Genomic DNA, 22,269 nt, shown 5'->3' on the forward strand with positions numbered 1-22,269 from the left:
TGCAAATACATGCAAGTACAGGACTGTATCCACTTACAAGCCATGCTTAGCCACATAAAACTGTAGTAGAAAGTCCACTCTAAATGACATAAAAGTCCCCACCTCAGGCCTTCTTTGAAGATAATCTCCAGTGTGTGAGATAATGGGGATTTGTTCACAAGCAGCTCCACTCTTAACCCTGGGTGATTCAACTTGTCTCTTCCCTTGAATGTGTAAGTACAGGTGAAGGCACTGAGTAAATAGAAAGGCTATGAATATATTTTCATGATTTCTCCGCTCATGAATTCCTTCAGAAAGATCGCCTCAGCAACTTGTCGGGCCACAATGAATACTGTACTGACAGCAGGTCATGCTCTGTATGCAAATTACTGCCTGGTTTCTAAGGCGGATTTTTAAGCAAAGGATACCATTTAATTTCTGCTCTCTCGTGTCTTTTCTGCTCTTCAGTGAGACTGTGTGTAGGTTCCCAATGACTAAAAAATAAGAAACAGGTCGAAATGTAGGTGTCCTTCATTTGCTGTGGCCACTTTAAGAAAATTGGTGAAAGAGCAGAGCATTTAGCACAATTTCAAACCCATTTCTCTTAGTCAGTTATTGCATTTTCTCAGTTTAAATAGTCTGGTTGTGAGAGATATACATTGTGAGACCTATTAACATGATATGAATCACAAGATCGTTTCTTTTTCCCCCCCAAAGATTATTGTTAAGTTATTGTTAGTTTTTTTTTATTGCCAGAAGGTGAAAACACACAAAGATTTTTTTCTCTTGTCTTTACTCTTCTCTGCTTTTTCCATTTTTGTTTTAGATGGGAAATGCCTCTGAAACATTTCTGCTCGTGTCCAGAATATCTAAAGACAATGACTTCCTCATGGGAACGCTCTACACCATTTTTGGTGAGTGATTTATTTATTTTCTCCCAGCTTTGCACGTTTCAGCTGCTAGAATGTGGACTTCAACAGCGCTTACTCTGCCACCCTGTCTCCCAGGTGTGCTGTCTGTGCTGGGGAATGGGATCCTGCTGTTCGTGGCCTATAGAAAGAAGTCCTCCCTGAAGCCAGCAGAGTTCTTTGTGGTCAACCTGGCCATCAGCGACCTGGGCATGACCATAACCCTGTTTCCACTTGCAATTCCTTCAGCCTTTGCCCACATGTAAGTGACCGTTTTGGTTTCCATGACTCTTTCTGCTTTCGTCTATTCATCTTCTATGTCATGCTCACAATCAGAGCAATGTATGGCAAAGAGATTAACAAAGAGTGAAAGTTAGCAAATGGTTAGAAACGCTGGGCTGAAGCTGTCACTGAGGACAATGAGGTCATGCACTCGTTATCTCTGGCAATTTTAGGTTTCTAACAGCCTGAGCTTTTAGTTTGTATTATTAATTTGAAAAATGAATATCAGTGGTTTGTTTTTAAGGCAGGGAATTTCTAGACTAGGTTTTAAAAAGATTTAGGTAGTGGAATCAAAAATAAAAGTTTGAGAAGGTCTTTCAAGCATCTCTTGCACATCTCTAATGGAGATAAACTTCAAAGGAATATTTTAGTTTTCAAGATTGTATTTTTGTAGCATTCACTTTTATGGTAAGTTTGAATTTCTTTCTAAAATCTCTCTAAGCAACGTCCTCCAATGTCCCATTCAGCTGCCAAAGAATGAAAGAGGCTTCATGTTGATGAGAAATGTTGATTTGACACTCTTTTAGTAATTACCGTGTGCTCTGAGATCTGAGGGATTTTTGGGGTTTTGCCTCTGAGGGCTTCATAAAACGCGACCCACCTTGTTGGTGAAGGTTGTCTGGCTAATCTGCAGCCTGAGAGGATGAAAACGAGCACCACTGAGAAGTGAATAAGTTGTTCCATTTCCTCTAGATGGCCGCTTACTGTTAATCCTCTCCTAAAACGACACTAGGATCACAGCAGTGCTCGGTGTGGTGGTGATGCAAGAACAACATTCTCTGTTTGAGTCTCTGTGGAAGAAACACTGACGTTGTAAAGTAGCATTAGTGCAAATACAATAGAGATTTACTTTTCATGTTTTGTGTTATGCTAGCAGTGTAATGTAAGCACAATAATCAGCTTCATAATTGTTTGATAATTTAGTATTTGCTAGATTAACATAAATGTTTAGAAATGAAGGAAAGATATTTTATTGTTTCTTAAAAAATACCACTTTTTGGTAGATGGTCCAAAAAAATCATTTTGGTTTACTCTCATTACATTCTCCATCCAGTATGAAAAATGTAATGGAAAAATTGCATTGAAAACGTCACACATGCTCACACATGCCATGTTTGTCTCTCATATGTCACCTGTTTCATCCCGTGACCTTCCCTGTATGCTTCTCTGCTCTCCCGAGGATGTGTAGCTGATAGATGTCATCTGCTCCAGTATTGGGTCAAAAAGTATCGCTGCTCACAACAGTTGTATGCGACCCAGGGGATGACCAGAAAATGTATTAGCTGTCTCATCTACTTGATGTGAATTGTGAAACTGACCGGAAGGGATTGCAAAGAAACCTTCCTATCAGGACGTTAGCTAGTAACAAATGTCCTTTTTCTATTTTCTCTCTCCATTCAGGTGGTTGTTCAATCACACAACCTGCATTGCCTATGCCTTCTGTGGTGTTTTGTTTGGCCTGTGCAGTCTGACCAACCTCACTGTGCTCTCTAGCGTCTGCTGGCTCAAGGTCTGCTGCCCAAACTACGGTAACCCAACCAGTTTTTTATGCTTTTACTGATCATTCATTCATCATCACAGTCACACAATATATTATATTGAAATGCAGGACTTTACCCTCCTACTGATGCAGTGACACTTTGGATGCAAAAAGGTTTTGAATGCACCTTGATCTGAATTTACACCTTGAGCCTACAGACTGATTATTATATAGTCAGTTATGTTATTCTATGTAAAGAATTCCTCAGCTTATGTGTTTCTTGATATTATGGACATGTATTTTAATATTATTGCACTGTATTGTTATTGTATTTTTTCATTAAATAACACATACAGTATGTAAACTGTGAAATCTGATAGGAACCTTCGATTTGTCTACATATTTGTAATTTAGAACATATTTTAGAGAGAATACTTTTCAAGTCCAAGAATTTCGTAGAAGAGTTCATCATATTAATGCATTGATCATGACTAAATAGATATTGATCACCACATTGTTGATCATTTAACCCTGCCCTGAAGGCAAAAAAGAACCTTGAATCTGAAGAGTAGCGAGGCCAGCAGCCTAAGGGCTCATTACAGAGAAAGAGAGGCGAGGTTGCAATAATGTGAATGTTCAAGGCTATACTTAAACCTCTTTAAGCACAATAAGATGTAAATAACGAGGCCTTATAACATTATCCCCTCCATTTGTAATGATTTCCTCACCAAGTTCTTGCACTTGAAACACTAACAAGTCTTTGCGCGGCATGTTTTGGATAAATCGATGCTTTAAGAGTTGACTAATCGATTGTTGTTAATTTTACAGAAGAACGGGGTGAATGAGTACTGCACATGAAATTTAATTTGTTTCTTTTCACAGTTTGAGAGCCACAAATAACCTCTGTCTACAGACTGGTGAAAATGCTTTAGGTCTCATGAACAAGCCAGAGCTTTAACTTTATGCCTTAAATTTTTTTAAGCGTGTATTTTTTTTTTTTTTGTCATTATCAGTGTCCATGTGAGGGTTTTAGTTTTTTTTCAAATACATTAACACTTTCAAGTACTTTTGCTTTCAACTATAACATAATGGATTTTAAAAACATTTATTACATATTTACATACCATTCAGGAGTGCTGTATAAGAAAGCTTTTCCTAAGTCATTACAAAGCACATGAGCTACCTAAATATCATAAAACTGTTGAGCATAACACCATTCAGAGCTGACATTGATATGAAGTCAAATCTTTAAATCTCTCATGACACTCTTTCTGAAAAAGATTTCTATGAATTCAACAGGAAGTGTCTCTCCAATATGGACGTTTGAGAGCAGCCATGCTTCCTTACATGTTCACTCAAGAGTCACTTGCTCGAGGTTTGCATAGATAATAGTTAGGCTTAGTCGAGTGTTTGATATTCGAGTACACTTAAAGTAACAATACAAATAAAAAAAAATAGTCAAAGCACTTCATAACTGCTGTTCAAATGCATTACAGTGAGTTCTATTTTCAGTAGAATCCAGTATATGGACCCAAATGCAGCACACACAAAGGCAGGGTTTGATAACTAAGACTTGGTGAGGTTTTGGGGAGGTGTTGCAGCAAGAAAGAACTGCAGGTGGGGCAACCAGGGAAGTCTGCAAAGCAAGTGACTGAGGCAGCCTTGTCGAAGTTATTTTCAAACAACTTATTACAGAATGAACATCTTAACTTTCCTCTCCTGTTGATTTATTCCCTAAAAACAAATTTTTGTGTATCAAAGTTAGATATTTAGAAGTAAGTAAAATAATCCCAGTAAAATAATCTCTGAAGGTTTTAAAACAGTAGTGCACAAAGCAATGGGTGATGTCGCTATATACATATTTTACATACAGTCTATGGCTGGAGTTCACCAGTTCACCTATAACTCTGCTCAACACTGTGAAACTATACTAGGCTGCACAATGGCAAGTTGATATACTGGAGTAATGGCCATAAATGCTTGACTGGAAACTGATTCTGATGAATAATGATACAGGAAGTCACAACCTGCAAGAATTGTTTTTAAAGGGTATTGTATGTAAAAGATTGACGCACTGCAGTATCAAGGTGGAAAAATGCTCAGCCATAGCGCACAAGTGGTGTTTTTTTGTGTTAAATGTTATGAAAGTGTAGCCTCTGTGCAGAAAGGTTACTCAGCAGTCAGTGTTGTTGCCCTACAGCAAGAAGGACCTGTGTTTGAACCCAAGTCTATGTGGGAGTCCTTCTGTTTGTGTGGGTTTGCACTGGATTTCACCCACATTCCAAAGATCTGCAACTTAGGTAACTTTGGTAGAACTCCCATAGAGGGGACAGAAAATGAATACAGAAATAATGAAATTTTCTTTAGTCACAATTAAAAACAAAGCCTAGCTACTGTAGCTGGAATGTTGCATTTGCTAATGAGCACTGGTAAAACATTTTGAGACTGTGAAAGAAACACAAAAAAATCAAATCTCTCCTGAGACTAACTGAATGTGGTAAAAATGCACAATTTTCAACGCTCTGACAAAATGAAACACAATCAACACAGAGGGCAAAGGTGTAAAGGAAGTGGCTTTTTCATGGAATGTTACTGGAAATACATTCATGCTTAACCTGTAGATGTTAATTTTTACTTACTTCATAGTAATAAGAAGTCACGAGGTCCAGTGTTATTTAAGGGCATACTAATTACTGACAGTTACAGAGAGATTTTTATTTCAGGTTAACCTTATGTAGTGCTCATTTTTCTCCTGGCATCTAGCTCACTTTCTTTCCATTTTTCTGAGAGTTTTACTCCCACAAATCTGTAAAATTAGATGGTACCATTACCTCTTGAAACCATAGTAACCAAAGGTTTTGCTGGACAGTACAAGGAGCTCTGATAGATCCATGCTTAGATTACAAACACCACAACTGCTTGGCCTTAAAATACAGCTTGACCCCGAGAGAAGAGCTCAAAATGTCATGTGTTAAAAAAAGTACTCGCTTATGACCACACTGTAACTAAAGAGGAAATATGAGACACCATAGTTATCAAGCAGTTTCACTGAGCATTACCTCTCCTAACGTTCGCTGTTTACACATGTGAATGTTAAGGCAGCAAAGTGTTCAAGCAGCACATTGTTAAAGAGTAATTAATCTTTATGCCACTGTAGCCACTGAGGATTTATTTACATAATGGCCTGTGTTTACGCCAAATTTCTCAGCAGTGCAGACAGCTGAGTTCTCTCTTTTTAAATACACTTTTGGTTCTTCCAGACACTTCTGTTGACGACATGTTTCTCTATCAGTTTTTTTCCAGAAGGTTAATTCAATTTAATTTCTTGTCAAGACTCATTATTCACTTTTAATTTGCTTAATTAAACATCCAACTGAGTTTTTTTTTTGTCTTCCTGTGAAAATTTAATAATTTGTCATAGTACCGGTTAGCCAGAATCCATAATTCATAAATCACTGTTAGGAACATTGACTATGCAAAACATATGAAGTGGTATCAACCAACCTTAATTCAGAAACTGTCCTTACCCAATGAATGGGTGCACAATTGTACTCTGCAGTACGGATTCCTCACTTCAGGAATCTGCTTCCTGGAGCACAGAATGTTTCCATTTATATGCTTCACACATTCACACTCACGCATACACACCGCAGGGGTACACAGAACAGAGGCAGTCTGGTGCATACTGTATCAATCGAACCTTTAGTACTTAGTACACAAGGTAAAACATGCCATAACATAGCATGATTACTATAATGGGAAAGCGGATTTGGTCAGGGGAAAAGTCAACACAGCAAGAACCAGTAGGACATAACAGAAGACCGAAGAACTGTGGTGCTGCCAGTCTGGATGGGTCACAGCAGGAGACTGTATGGATCTGATGAGCAGCAAACACCACTTACATGTCACAAGCTTTGACTGCATCCAACTTCTGCTGGAATGGAGGCAGAAATGTTTTCCCTGCTCTTGTAGGTTTAACTATTGAAGCTAATGGGCACACTCTAATTGAAGGCTGTGTTTTTTAAGAGCTTCTCTTGTCTGTTTTCCTCTGGAACACCGTGTATAATGCAGAGTCTAAAGCCCAGGAGCCTACAAGCATCACAAATAAAAAAAGTGTTTGAAATGCAAATGAACACTTATAATTACACTTTTATGAGACTTCCCTGCAAGGAACCTTGTACAAATATGCTGTCCTCTTGCCTCTAAACTAGTTTATACAGTGGGACAGAGAGACACCCCTCCTAGTTGAACAAGAATGCAGATTCCTACAAGCAAAAAGACGCCACTGACAATCCAAACAATCATTGCAGATGCTCAGCAGCATTTGTTCCTGACCAACTTGTGCCATTTGTTGACAATAAAGCACCATGAGCAGCAGGTCATTCTTCTATGAAATGTGATTCTGCAAACCAGATCAGCATCAAAAATTAATAGGTTTTTGCTTTGCCTATGCTGCACTTCCACCAAGTTCAATGAAAATCAGTTTGGTAGTTCTTTGTAATCCTGCTGAGAGACTGAAAACAATCTCCTCAGAGAATGTAATTATCTGCTTTTATGTATAAGTAAAATGGCCAAATCTCCAAATTACAATTATCATCAAGGACAATCAACATTGTTCATATTCAGATCCTTTTAAGCATTCACAGAATGTGCTGGGAAAAGTGTATGAATTATTACGCTGCGGGCATCAACAACAACTAACTGAGGCTAAGAGTTACAAAACAACATTTTAAGTCTGTCAATCTCAAGAAGTATCTGCTAATGTGAACTGTGGCTCACAAAAAATAAGCAAAAAAAGGGTTCCTCATGAGATTACACCAATCTGCTACAAATTTAAAACCACTGACAGCTGAAGTGAACCTTGACAATCTCATTACGATGCAATGTTGTGCTGGGAAACCTTACTTTCACAACTGTAGTTACTACCGATGCAAGCAGCCTCCCCCAGCATGGCAATATGCTCTGCCATGCCGCAAAAAGTGCTCAGGAACGGCTTGAAAACACAACCGTTCTTCTTTACTACAGTCAATTAAGAGGTGTTACTGTACAGCTGGGCTCTTTCACTGCCACTGGCTTGATTGGCATGATTGTAGATGATGTGATGCAGGACATCAGTAAGTCACGTTTCTCCTGCCAGCCGTAGAAGTGGCTCTGGTGGACATTACCGGTTTAACCTGCTGGTAGAAACTGAAGTGGAGCTCTGTCTTGTGGTGAAAGAAGTCATGGGCTTCATTTGTGTTTGTGGATGATCTGTAATAGTCGATTTGCATGAAGTGGGAAAGGGTTTCAAAATAAATGAGTACGGATTGCATCCAGGGCTGCACAGAATGCGACAGACTGGCGACCTGTCCTGGGTGTCCCCTGCCTTTGCCCGAGTCAGCTGGGATAGACTCCAGCACCCCCTGCGACCCGAGTGACGATAAAGCGGTGTATAGAGAATGGAGAGAGAGGATTGCATCCAAAAGCATTCGGAATCCAATGCAGGGCAAAGTGGGAGTACTAAACTACAAAACTGAGAGGCTGCATAGTTGGAATGTAGAATGTAAGTACATGGCAATTGGCTACTGCAGATGACTCCACGACAATCTTGGAATTGCACCTTTAAATACGTGTGCACATTTTGTCAGTGTCATATTTAACACTTAATTATTTCCACTACCAATTACAATAAATGAATAATTCATTGAGTCAGTCATAGCAAGCCCCCAACATTTTTGTGAAGCAATCTTTGGCCTCACTTAACTTAATATGAAAATATTTTTAAGAGTTTCCAGATAATGTGGCACACAGGATCTAGATTTGAGAACAAAGAGGAGCTGGTATTAGGTCAGAGGTAGGTATGTGCAGATACTCAGTCATAGCTGCGATAATGAATCAGTAGAAAAAGATATTTTGTATATATTTGGTACACCCCTTTTTTTAAAAAAATAAGACCAAATATCTGAGGGCTTTTCTTCAAAATTGAGTTTAGCTCTCTGTATAAAAAGAGCTCAGGTTAAATCCTTCGTGTTGGATAGCTGGAGTTTGTGATCTGTGAAGGGATCCTCCACGTCAGATAAAAGCCATCTGTAATGGTTAACTAACCTCCTTCCGTAGCACCACACAGTTCAACGAGTGCCACGGGACACATACGCCACCCCCCACCCTCAGCTTGAACTGTAAGAGGGGCTGACATCCCGCTGAAGAGGCTGTGTGGTGCCATAGATAAGGCTGGCTGTGTTCTCGTCCTCAGTGAGTGCAGTGAAGAAGTCCTTTCCTAAATCAATTATAGTAGACCATGGTGAGGGCTGTGCCGGTGTCTGTGGGAATAAAATAACTAGCATGCTTGTCATACTAGCAAAAATAATGATATGTTAGAAATGCACCACACTTATATTTAATTGGTCCTAGTAGTACTTTTTTTTTTCAGTAATTAGATTTACTCATTACTTTGATTAAATGGTTGTATTTATATAGCGCTTTTATCCAAAGCGCTTTTACATGATACATCACATTCACCCATTCACACACTGATGGTGGAAGCTGCCATGCAAGGCGCTAACCACGACCCACCAGGAGCAATTAGGGGTTAGGTGTCTTGCTCAGGGACACCTCGACATGAGCACGACGGGCCGAGGATCGAACCAGCAACCTTCCAGTTACAAGACTCTACCCACTGAGCCATGTCGCCGCCCTGATTACATATATCTCAACAACTCCAACAACCACTGAGTAATCAGGCTATATCTTTTTTATACATGTAGAAAACCACCAGTTTTATGATTCATTTTATCATTGTGAACTCACAAATTTGTGTCTAATCAAGACACAAATTGGTAGATTCTCTCTACCAACGTAATTTCTCGTGCAAATATCATGCAAACTGGAAAAAAATATCATTATTAAGAAAAGGACTATATGAACAAAGTGATTATAAAAATATAGTGCAAGGAATGGAATACAATATGTCTATTGTCTTCAGATACATGATTCATGACAGCAAAAATTCTGTTTTACATTTGCCTTTTAGTTCAACATTTCTCCATTTAGATTCAGTGCTGACAAACAGTGCTAGCCATGTTTCTTTGGGTCTTGTGTGCACAAGGCTCGGATTTTTACGACTGCAGGGAAATGTCTTCGCTTCTCAAGTGGTTTTCCTCACATGTGTTGGCCCAAAGCAAACATGGTGCACAGCTACTCTATATGCAGAATAATATTTATGTTCGGGCTGCTGCCATTATGAACATTATTGACTTCACATGTGCTTTCCTGTGAACCATGTGATCCTTTAGCGGAACACGCCTGAGGTAAAGTGGGCATTGGCTGGAAAACAGGATAAGATACATTTATCTTGATTTTTACTTGTGTTTAAAGCAGTTTAAAGTTCCTCACCAAAATCTACCTGTCCATCCTAGGAAATTTCGTGTCAAGATAATCATCGCTTATTGGACCATATCTCTCCACTGCCTTCTCCTTCTGTCTTCCTCTTTCTCCTCCTCACTCGTTGAATGTTATCAGCATCGGGTAACAAGACTCAATATGCTTCACTGGCATATTGTTGCTGTGCTGTTATTTTTGTATCCTTCCTTTATGTCCTCATCTGTCAGTAATCACTCCCCAAACTCTTCTCCTCTGCCTCTACCCTCTTCCATTCTTTTTCAGGTAACAAATTCTCGTACTGCCATGCCTGCTTGCTGGTCGCCTGCATCTGGTGCTACGCTGGAGCATTTGCTGTAGGTCCTCTGTCGGGCTGGGGCGAGTATGGACCTGAGCCTTATGGCACAGCGTGCTGCATCAACTGGCACGCGCCCAGCCAAAATCCTGTGGCTATGAGCTACATCATCTGCCTCTTCTTCTTCTGTTACATCGTGCCCTGCACTGTCATCTTTCTGTCCTACACATTCATCCTGTTGACCGTCCGGGGCTCTCGGCAGGCTGTACAGCAGCACATGTCCCCGCAAAACAAGATCACCAATGCACATGCACTTATTGTTAAGGTAAATGCATAGGCTCACTTTTCACCATTACGTATATTATATATCATTTTCCACATGAATTCTTGATCACACAATAAATGTCTTTTGTGTGCTGTTGTGTGTCTTTTCAGCTCTCTGTGGCAGTTTGCATCGGTTTCCTGACAGCATGGAGTCCATATGCTATTGTGTCCATGTGGGCAGCATTCGGTAACCCAGCAACTGTACCACCTATGGCTTTTGCTCTGGCAGCTATCTTTGCCAAGTCCTCCACCCTTTACAACCCTATTGTCTATCTGGTTTTCAAGCCCAATTTCCGTAAGTCCCTGTGTCGGGATATAGCCCAGTGCAGAAGGACACTCTGTGAATGTCTGTGCCAGCACAGCTCTGCACAGAAGGGAACGTGCAGGCAATCTCATCACAAAGAAGAGTGCAATTCTACAAGGTTGTCCAACGGGCTGCCGGAAAACCACAGGACCTGCAGACACTGTCCTTGCCCTGAAACAGCCACTGGTCCCAGAGGAAACTGTACAGACAGTCCCCAGCAAACTGCTAGGATTCTTAAAGGATCTCAGCACAGTGAGGTTGCTGTCAGTCAGCTCTCCAATGAGATGCAGAGCGACTTCCTCTAGAGAAACAAACAGAGCTAGACAATGAGAAGTCTGGAAAAAAAAGATGAGAGGAGAAAAATATGGCAAGAATGACGACTGAAAGACACTAAGAGCAAGTTAGGTAACAGTGAAAATATAATTAAAAACTAAAAGGATCAAGACTGATTGAAGGAAAAAAATTCTGAAGTTTAAAACTTGTCTCATGCCTCAAATATGTGATACTGCCAAACACACACACACACACACACACGCACGATCTTGTATTTAAAAGCCAATACAGGAGGATAAGCAAGCCAAACAGTCCACAGATGTGTGCATCAATATTCTATCAGGTCAAATTAACAAGTGTCAATAACTATACGATCACTTTGAGTGATCATCATCGAGTAAGACTGAGTACTAAATGCAAATCAATTTACGCTGGATTTAGAGGGAGGAACTGATACTGAAGCTTTCTACTCTCTGAACTACCTTTTATGTGTTTATTACAAGTACTGTATTTGATGACGTATTTGATTTGACAGCTATTTATTTATGCATGCCTCAAACTGAAGGACCACAGGCTTGCGTGCCGTTGTTATCGAAAAGGATATTAGTGCTATCTACTCGTTTGTGAGGGTAAATGAATTTTCCAAAACTGCAACTAATTTAACTACAGTGTGTCAACCAAACAAGGCCCCTAAGGAGGTACAAAGAAAAGCACTGCAGGAAGGATTTGGCTTTTTGAGAGCCTGTTACTGTTCAAATCATCAAAAGATGGACATTTTGAGTTGTGCATTAATCCAGCTATGGAAAGGAGCTGCCACATTTGTCTAATCACATGTGCAATCACCTCAGCCCAGCAGAGAAAGCACGACTAAATTATAGAAGCAGATGATCAGGGGACAGGATTTTATTCAACTATCTGCAACGCTCAATAAGCTCTAAGTTCTGTAAGTGGTAAACAGAGAGCTGGACTGTATTAACATGCTGAACAGGTATGATGATAAGAAGAGAGAGTTGCTTTCACAAATTAGCATCTTTAATTTAAGGGAGGCAGGAGGTTAATCGTGTGCAGTCATGGGGCTATCTCAACCTGACAAAGACGGCTATAGCAGTCAAACGTTGTCCATTAGAAGGCTAATTCTGTCTCTTCCACGCCATGGGTCTTGTTTTCATGATGATTTTAATTGATTATGTGCTCAGCGAGGCGATCACTGATGCTGGAAAACACACTAACATGGACATAACAAGGAAATAGACTAAATGGACTAACAAGGAACTACTTTAGCTGGGTGGGGGAAATTACTTTTGCTTTCATTAAATTTGGCTGCCCCAAAGCTTTGCGAGAGGTCAAAGTGTCATCTTTCATTAGACAAAATTTTCACTGATGTTGACACATTCCCAAATTTCAGCAGTTAACTTAGTTCGTGTGTTATTGTTGCTGATGGTAATAAGGTCCAGTCCTCTAAAAAATAATACCCCAAACGGTGATAAACCCGACTGATCTTTAGTTCAGATAACCTTTAACGAAGCATGTCAGCGTGTATGAAAAGGAAGTGGGGAAAAAACATATGATTTTTTAAAAAATATATATACTGTATATGAGTGTATTTTTCTAATATCTCCCCGTGAGAGTTCACCTTCTTGTGCAGAAGTACAAGTGAGCAGTTCCTGAAGCTAATAGCACATCAGCAAATTCTTTTGGTTCTGGTGTGCCAAACAAAAATCGAAAACCCGAAAACTGGCACATTTAACATGTTCCTCAAGCCATTATAACAAAATAGGAAAAAACTTTATGCCTATGCATGCATATAGACCGCTTGCCTTTAGTGCTCCTCTTGCCTGTTTTTCAACAAAAGACTTTTTAACATGTGAGACACAAGGCTTTGCCTCAGCACCTGCCTACATTATTCCAATGAAATATGCCCAGCGAGCATACTAGAGCTTAACCACCGTGTTTGTCCAACAAGCAGTTTTGTACTTTTCCCCTGACAGTGTAGGTCATCAAATGGAAGTACAAAGAGACCTGCCACGGACAAGATTAATTAGATCTGCTGGAGTGCATGCTTGGGTTGACTGGCATCACTTTCATGACATTATTCCCCTCTTTACTATTGTGAGAGGGAAGACTGCAGTTCTGCGCAGTTTCCACAAAATACCTGATTACAAAAGCGGCTCCCATTTTGTGTTCTCACTTTCAGTTTGTCATAAAATAATTTGCTTTAAGTCATGCAAAACAACCAGGTCAGCACATGCGGTCTATTCTGCTGCCTGCTACACTCCTCAAATTACTGCGCTACCCTAAGTGGTGATGAGTTCTTGAAGGAATTGATACTAAATCTCCATCACTGTCTGAACTAATACCTCGCCAGGGCTTTTCACATGATACTTAGGCCATGGGTTCAATGCTTGTTAGCTCAGGGCTTAAATCTCTGTTAGCTCTGGGTTAAAGATTTATTCAGACTGACATTAACACTGCATGAAAACACAAAGACCCCTTGTTCATTTCAGAGAGTCTGCTGAACTGACGCAGGGGGATCCAGCAGACCAACCCAGCATCATCTGCAGAAAACTACAGGCTGTCTCAGTTTTTTACCATGATGTATCCAACAACATATTCTATTTGCACATGCTTAGATGCTTTACATTCAAGGTTAAGGATGAAAACTACTGCCGCAGTGACAACTATCTAGAGATGCTATAGTGTCTCATTAAATTATGCAGTGTTTTGCTGTTTTGCTGCTCTTTCAAACTCCTGAATCCATTCTGAAACCAGCTTTCCTTGGTCGTAATTCTCAACCCAGTTGCCTGACAAGACCTCTGTTCTCATCTTCCTCTACTTTTTCTAGTAACTAACAGGATTAAAATTAGGGAAAATCGTAGTCAAGATTGTAGTTATTTTATTCAATCACACCTCATCTCTGGTAAAAGTATAGTTAAGGTTAGGCAAAGTAAACATTTGATGAAGGTATGGACATCAGCCTTCTCCATGCTCTTACTTTCCACGTTGCAGCATAATATGTGCAAACCATGCCACAGCAGAACTGAACATAAATCATGAAGTGCCCTCAAGGGATAGCCCCAGGCAACCCAAAGTTTATGAAAACCAAATCTGGACTGGTTTTAGTTTTTCCCAAAATTTGATGTTTAAATAAATGGATATAATTATTTAATGCAACACATGAAGAAAAACAATGGAACATCTGTAGTTATATCAATCATGTCATATAGTTTGAGCCTTCTTATAACATGAATCCTGACTTGTGAAGTTCAAGTGTGAATCTTTAACCTGGAGCCTACTGTGAGACGAGGCGAAAGAAGCCTCAGGCTGTCTGTAGCTGCGGTTTATTTTAGCTGACGCATACATCCATGTGAAAACCTCACTACTGTGAAAACAAGCACCACTTGCAAAGACAAAAAAGGCCTTTCTGCAGATGTATACAGCTAGTTATTGTAATCATTATGTCATATAAGAGACAGTAGTGTCATCTTCAAATTTTCAACTATGTATGAAACAACCCCATGGATGCACAGGGTACCAGCTCATTTCTGTTTCTTGATGTAAACCCTCCAGGATGAAATGAGTAGTAATAATCGGCTAGGTAAAGTATGATATGGTAAGTTATTTCCCAGGAAAAAACAAAATGATTGTACTTAATCTCTGTGTCAGGAGTGATGTCAGTTTTGTGTTGACTGTAACATTTGGGAGAAAGAAAAAGGATGTAAAAATTGTTGGACTGGTGAAACGCAAGAGGAATTTTCTGTTTGTCATGCTGCAACCAAAGGTTACAGTTACCTTTAGACTCACTGTCAAAGCCCAAATGCTGTTCTGGACACTCATATTTTTCTACCAATATGCAGGTTACCATGGAAAGAATATACATATCAAAGACTTGGCTTCAAGCCCTGTGCTGAAGAGCCTTCGTTTGGCTAAACTCTTGGACAACGATGGACATACAAACTAGGAAATGAAACTGTGAAGATCTGATTCTGATGTCTCTTTTTTCTATTCTGTTCTGCTCAAAGAACAATTTCTCCGAGTACCTACGTGTGTATTCTGTATTACCAGCCATTCCAACCTGGGTTATCTACACTGACTTTATTCATTCACGTAGAAACTGGTTGCATGTATGTAAATATTATGTGTTTGTACAGATGCCAAATTTAATTCATAAATTATTATGAATATTAGCTAAACTGTGTAAATACATATGGACAAACCCCTTGCAGTGTCTTGAAATGGGGATGACGGGTTTTATTTTCTTATGCTATTTCAGCTTCTGAGTGCTCGCTTTGATTATAAGGTTTTAGTGCAAAGTCGCTGCCTGGTCTTTCTGCAGCTGGAATGCATTTTCTTTAGCTCTTTAATTCATGTGTGAGAGACGGATGGATTAAATCATAATATTTTAAAAGCAAGATCAACAATATTATACAGCTAGTACTATAATGGCCCTTATGGTTGTTTTGTATTTAGCTTAATTTTCCACCACAGCGTTGTTGGCTTCCATTGGGGCACAGCACTCCAAGTGGAGAATTTAATCTATTATGATGTTGTTGTACAGTATATGCAGCTTCTATGAAGGTGACTGTTTCTACCTCCCAATTAACCATGGAATGTATTTGTTGCTGGATTCGAATCAGACAATTCAAGCATTTAATATTAAGAAACCAAGTTGCAGAAGTGTCTGATGTGACTACACCCATTTGGATGAGCAGTTTACTGTTAGCGAGCGTAATTAGGGAGAAATTTAAGTGGTGATACATCAGATGTGTGTATGAAACAGCTCAAGCTGGATGAAATTATCTTTAGCTCCTGCATTAAGAAATCCTCTGTTGTCACGAGTACAGTGTAAGGCCCCGCAGATTTTGTTAAACATATTCATCTTTCTTCTCTCTTTGAGTCCTACCTGTCAAGACGTAGCCTGGAAACATGACAAACACTTTGTTAATCCCATTTGGGACACAAGACTCTGAATCAGCAGAAATTCCATATGCAGCATTTAAAGTGGCTTATAATTCACATCCTGGATGCTCAAAGCCTGCACTAGGTCTGAATAAAGTCATAAATCCTATCCGCACTGCGGTCTATATATCTGCGCTAATCCACTGTAAATAAAGCGAAATGCAATCAGGAAGATGCAACTAGAACCTGAATTTTCTGACGACAGCAGTTAAGCCTTTGTATGAATCCTTATTTCGCCTTTGTCCTCTGAAAAGCAAACACTTTGTCCCTCAGGAGATTTGCTGTTGTGGTCTGTACTGTATTACGCTGGCGTACGGAAATGCAAACACACACACGTCAGATGTTTTACAGCCCCTCTCCCCCAGTTTCTAAGACACAGACAAGGCTGAATGTCATGTGTTGTACATATGTGTATGTTTGTATATGGAGAAAAAAAAAATCTGTCTACCTATAAAGGTTTTAAGATAATATTATTACATTATAATTATAAAATTATTATCATTGTTGTCAGTGAAGTTTCAGATGCACTGTGAAAATGTTTACAACTTTTTTTGTTTGTTTGTTTAAAATATATTGAGGATTGTACAGAAAGTGTTAAGTTCATCTAACTAAGGGCAAATCATTGTTCTGAAGTCAAACGTAATGAGAAATAAATATTATTCCCGATTGAATTTGAGAATATTTTACTGCTTTTAGACGATGTAGGTAGCTAACCCATCATTAACCAGTCATTAAATTTTAATCTGATGGCAGCACAAGAGGAAAGTTCAGAAGATGGACAGAATTACAATCCATGTGAAGCAGTACAAACAACAGAAGAACTCAGAGAGTGCAGGACTCTGCCAAGGCTGCTCAGTCGTTGTATAATTTCAGTCTGATAAGTCCCGATAAAACCACAGCAGTGGATTCACAGTAGGATCACAATCATGTGATCGTCAACAGGCAGCATGACGCTGCATTCACTTGTTGTCATAGTTACAGTGACGCCATGTCACTGTCTTGCAATGATACGGAAATGCTTAACAATCCTTAACAAATCCGTGGATCCAGGTTATAAGCAGCATTACTGCCAAAATCTAATCAGATGGTCTTTGTGCCATTTCTGACCTTCTCTGAAAAGTTCATTTAAATTCGTTTGTCCATTGTTGAGTAATGCTGGGCACATACAGACAGATTCACAGACAATCATAAGACGATCGTCACATAACTCGTCTTCCTTGGTGGAGTAAATATATGTCCTGAGTTTGTTGCATTGATAGAGTCAAGCTTTTAAAACAAATATTGCATTTGCTTAAACTCAATTTGTCCTTATCTACTCATCTAAAGATCTACTAAACACTAGCCAATAACCTCATTTATGACCAGAGACATACTCTTTTATACATGGCTAAAGTAGAAATTAAATAATGGTAAAGGCCAATGCAGGGTGTTTGTCCTCATTTTGACTATCTCAGTACCAGGAGACCACATCTTCAAACAAGAAGGTTCTGGCTTCTTCCCTCCACAGTCCAAAGATGTGCATGTCAAGTTAATTGTTGCCTCTGTATTGCCAAAAGGTGTGAATGGTTGTCTGTCTCCTTCTATTAGTATCAATAAATGGTTGGATGAGAAAAGTACATCTTGAGGTGGGGATCAGCCTGTTGCTGCTCTTTCCATTTCAGCAAACCCCCATGATTGTTCCCATGTGCCAATGCCATGTTCTCCTGCATTATGTGCTGCATGTACGTGTGTGCACACACACACACCTACACACACAGTGTCTTGCTGGGATGTCTTAGCAGGCAGGCATGGATTTTTAGCTCTAATTGGTTCTATCACAGTGTTCTGCACCTCACAAACAAGACTATCAATTGAGATTCATGAGTGTTTCCTGTTGCTTCTCCAATCAGCTAGCTTCACTCAGCACAGCTGCGTTTTTACTGCATTCATGTGTTTTTTTTTTTAATAATGTGTGAAACAGGTAATAAATTGGAAATAAAAGGGAAAATAAGATGGTTCGCTTTATTTTATATTATATTGAGGTTAAAATCAGTAACCTAGCTTAAAAAAAAGATCTGTTCCAAACAACCAGACTTTATTTCTATCGTGCTTTTTATACCCATAGAACACAAAGTGTTATAACTTCAAACATGTATTACATAAGCATTACATAATAGGCTTAAGTGTAATAAGAACTTAAATCAAATTTTCAATTTTAATCTTTAATATCCGTTTAAACACACTTCTGACCTTGAACCAGCTACAGGGAAAAAACTTTGTTTTCACACGTCCTTCCACCGAGGACATAATGAAAAAAAACTATCCACTGCTATGTTTCTGCCCTGCACTTTTTCCTCCCATCTCATCCTTGCACACCTGGCCTACCGCATTAACCCCACAGATTTAGATGGAGTTGAGATCAGTTGCACTCTCTGCAAACAGATGGACATGATCTGGCTGCCTCACCTTAACAAGATGTCCCTGCTGAACACCATCTGTCAAATATCTACTCTCTGCCAAGTCTGTATTAGAGCAGGATGAGGAGGTATGTGTGACTACTAACTGACTGCAGCAGCTAAGTACAGGTTTATGTCAATCATAAATTAGTGTGATAGACACACAAGCTTGACTGGTGTTTCAACAGCATTTCCATGAAATAGAGTAATAAGGTAAACTTAACAAGGTTTCAGCAGCTGTGATGTTAATAGTTACGATAAATGCTCTTCCCCAAATGCAACTCGTTGTAATGTATTTCACAGTGTGATGCATTATTCATCATTTTCTTGTTATACTTGGTCTATTTTCTTTTTGCTTTTTTATAACGTTCCAGAGATTTTTTGTTTTTTTGATTTCCTGCTTCCACATTTCATATTGTGAAAACATGTTTGCCAAGACGTAAGCCAAGCATTCATTGCCCCTGGGCAGACTCCCTGAAACAAACAATTCATTTAGAATGGCTATTCTCGTCTTTGCTCCCACACTCTGCGGTATATTGAACCAAATTGCCAGTAAGAATAATTTCATCATTGACAATTGAGATCGAATCTCCCACACAGAAATATGTCATCCACTAACACAGGATATCAGTCTAATTTGATTCTCTGTCTGTCTGTCACTCCGATCTCCTCTTATTACACCTCTCATAAGGCAACCAAGATAATTAGCTCCTTTTTAAAAATCCTACACAAGGTTGGCACTGATGTGAAACCCAAACAAAAGGGTTTAAATCACCCTAGAAACTACTCTAACACTGAATTAAAATGGAAGCCATACTGGATAGCTCAAGATCTGCCAGCACATAAAGAAAAGTTCAATGGGATTTGTTGAGTTTTGGATTTTAAAAAGAAAAATCTTTACAAAGGTTGCACTGAAGGTTTCACTAAGGAGTTAATGCCTTGTGAATAAGTGTAGATAACTACCATTCAAAATGCTCTGAGCTCATCATTGTGTGTTACTAATCTTCGCCTTTAAGGTGTTTTATGGATATTTCTTGTGCCTGGAAAAACAGTGAGACACTGAGTGCTTTGAAGCATAATGGTGTGTTGTTTTCCCACCAGACTTTTCAAATCAATCCACACTTTCACATGCTTTCACAAAGATAACACCAGATAAAAATGACGGCTAATGACAAGTTATTACTGACAGATTACCTACCATTACACAACCTATACATTTTAAAAAATAAATGCTCCTGAAAATGGCCTGCATTAAGATAGAACATGTGTAGTTTAATGTGAAGTGGCTAAAATTTGCACACCAGGATGAGCCTTTAAATGTAAGAATGTGACTATGTATCGGGGATAAAATGAAGCAATCTGGAGCCACAGCTGTGATAACAACCCTGTGCTTGAGACGAGGACGTAAAATTGTACATTCAGCTGTGTCAAAGGCTTAATTAATGGCTAAGAGACCATTAGTGCCCTGTAGTAATAATTAAAAATAAAACACATTTACTGATTTCAAAAACAGTAATCAAATAGAGGCTGTATGCAATTCGTGCAGAAATGATGACCTCCAGCTTAGAATGTGAGGAGGGTTTCTACTAAACCATGTCTGATTGAACTTAAAGAATCTGTATTGAGGTGAACAGACTCAAATAGAAGATAACTAAAGACCAGATTTGTAAAAGAATTATAAAACATGAAAGAATAATGAATTATACAGTGACCAGATTATAGAATAAGGCTGAAAGTACTCAAAACAACTCCAAAGTCTGTGATGGGAGCATCATTAGTTTAGCAGATATACTGTATCAGAGGATCATCAGTGCCATGCAAATGTATCTTTTAGTTTACATGTATATTTGTACCAAATTTCATGGTAGTTCATCCAATAGTTGTTGGAGGGTCTCAATCTGAATCCCAAATTATTGCCAGAATGCTCTTGATAAAGCGCTTCTGTATTTCATTGGTTAAATAAAAATGATACATAAGCATTTTGGGAAAACTTTGCAAACTAGATGCTGATACATTTTATTCAACGAGTGAAAACTTATTTCTCAGTGAAAACTTAGAGAATCGTCGCAGTTAAGATGATTCATGCTCTGACGACCAAGATCTGTATTAGTCAACTACATTTAATGGTTTTCCAGAATTTTCTTCCCAAACTTATGCAACCGAAAAATGTCTTCAGCTTAAGATGAGATGCATATCAAAGCTGACTCTTGTTGACAGTGTTGGTAAGACTGACGCAGATTTTCCAATGTACAGGTTACCCAACCTTGACCTTGACCTAGTACATCAGTCATTCATTTTTTTAACTTGTATAATGTTGACAAGACATTCACAGTATTATGTGATCACTGCCAGTGACTCAGTGACAGAATCTTTTCTTCACAGCTACAATATATCAACTATGCACTTTACAATTTACAAAAAATGTGTGATGGTGTCATCACAGCTCATCTATGATGAATAATGAGTTTATGATCCAGATGATTTTATGCTATGATTCCATAAGTGCTGACGGATGACAGATGAGGATTTTCACAACAATCACATGCATTATTCATACAGTTCAGAAATAACAATGCGTGTAATGGGAAATTATGATTTTGTAACACATATCTGTGTCAAATGTGATTATCCAGATTGGCCAGACAGAAAAGGGTCTCTTTAGTCACTCCGGTTATGTAGCTCTAAGGATGACCATCTGTGTTCCATTATTTTGCTCTACCTCCTGCTCTTACATCATACTTGATGAAATTCCTTTAGAAGTTTGTGCTTCCCTCAAATCAACCTTGAAGATTATTTGAGCCCCAAATGTTTTATCGGGAGTTCTTAGCAGGTCAAAAACAAAGCCACTTGTCTTGCACACTTGTAGGTGGTTTTAAACACTACTGACAGATCTTTGAATATATATCAGGTATGTGCTGAGGGATATGTTGGTCTTGAGTGGGACTAAATGAGTTGAAGTACTGTTCATATTGTTTTTTTATACAGTAACAGCACTGTGAGCTGATTTAGGTGGTAGGCTGTGTTTTCACTGTCATTACCAGCCTATGTGAAAAGGGCCGTCCATTTCTCAACTCTGTTGTATCTCTTAACACTTATACAGATGGTAGTTAGTTTGGTAGTATGCAAAAGCCTAGCAGGCAGAAGAAGATCAGCATTTTTGTGAAGTTAAATTCTCTTAACATGTGGTTCTTTCCCGGAGGCAGCACATACCAGCGCAACTCCACACTTAATTCCTGTCAGCCGCAGCTGTACTTCACATGTTAAATGTTGGCAATAGCATATTAGCATTCCAATGTCAGTAATATCAGCACAGCTAAGCCTAAGTAAAGTAAGCTAAGTCAATACGTTTTAGTAAAAAATACCATTGGGTTGTTTGAAGTTGAGCAACGTTTGGTCACGCTGGAGCAGCAGAGGTGGCAATAGACAGAGTATTTAATGAAACAGCACAAGGCTTCATTTTTGCACAACATTAACAGGCAAAACAACAAAAAACAAAGGCAAATGTACATTCCTGGTAGATCACATTGACACTTGGACATCATATTTCTACTGTTTGTCCAACCCCAATCCTAACCCTGCACTTATGCGGGATTTGAATTACAGTTGTGTGGTGTATCAGTGTCTGATAGATCTTCAAAAAAAAAGTTTCTCCAACTCATTATCATTACTGCTTCTTG

At 39.0% G+C, this 22,269-nt stretch overlaps 1 protein-coding gene across 1 annotated transcript in view; it reads left to right on the plus strand.

Moving 5' to 3' along the window:
* The window catches only part of opn7b (opsin 7, group member b), a 58,995-nt gene extending 42,167 nt beyond the window's left edge, over positions 1–16,828 (plus strand). The window contains exons 3-7 of the mRNA XM_022190175.2: positions 806–893; positions 987–1,149; positions 2,571–2,698; positions 10,291–10,625; positions 10,736–16,828. Coding sequence (XP_022045867.1) covers positions 806–893; positions 987–1,149; positions 2,571–2,698; positions 10,291–10,625; positions 10,736–11,233 — 1,212 coding nt within the window. The 3' untranslated portion in view covers positions 11,234–16,828. The remainder of the gene's footprint in view (positions 1–805; positions 894–986; positions 1,150–2,570; positions 2,699–10,290; positions 10,626–10,735) is intronic.
* Positions 16,829–22,269: the final 5,441 nt, after the last annotated feature.

The sequence above is a fragment of the Acanthochromis polyacanthus genome, chromosome 6, assembly GCF_021347895.1.
Source record: "Acanthochromis polyacanthus isolate Apoly-LR-REF ecotype Palm Island chromosome 6, KAUST_Apoly_ChrSc, whole genome shotgun sequence".
NCBI lineage: Eukaryota > Metazoa > Chordata > Actinopteri > Pomacentridae > Acanthochromis > Acanthochromis polyacanthus.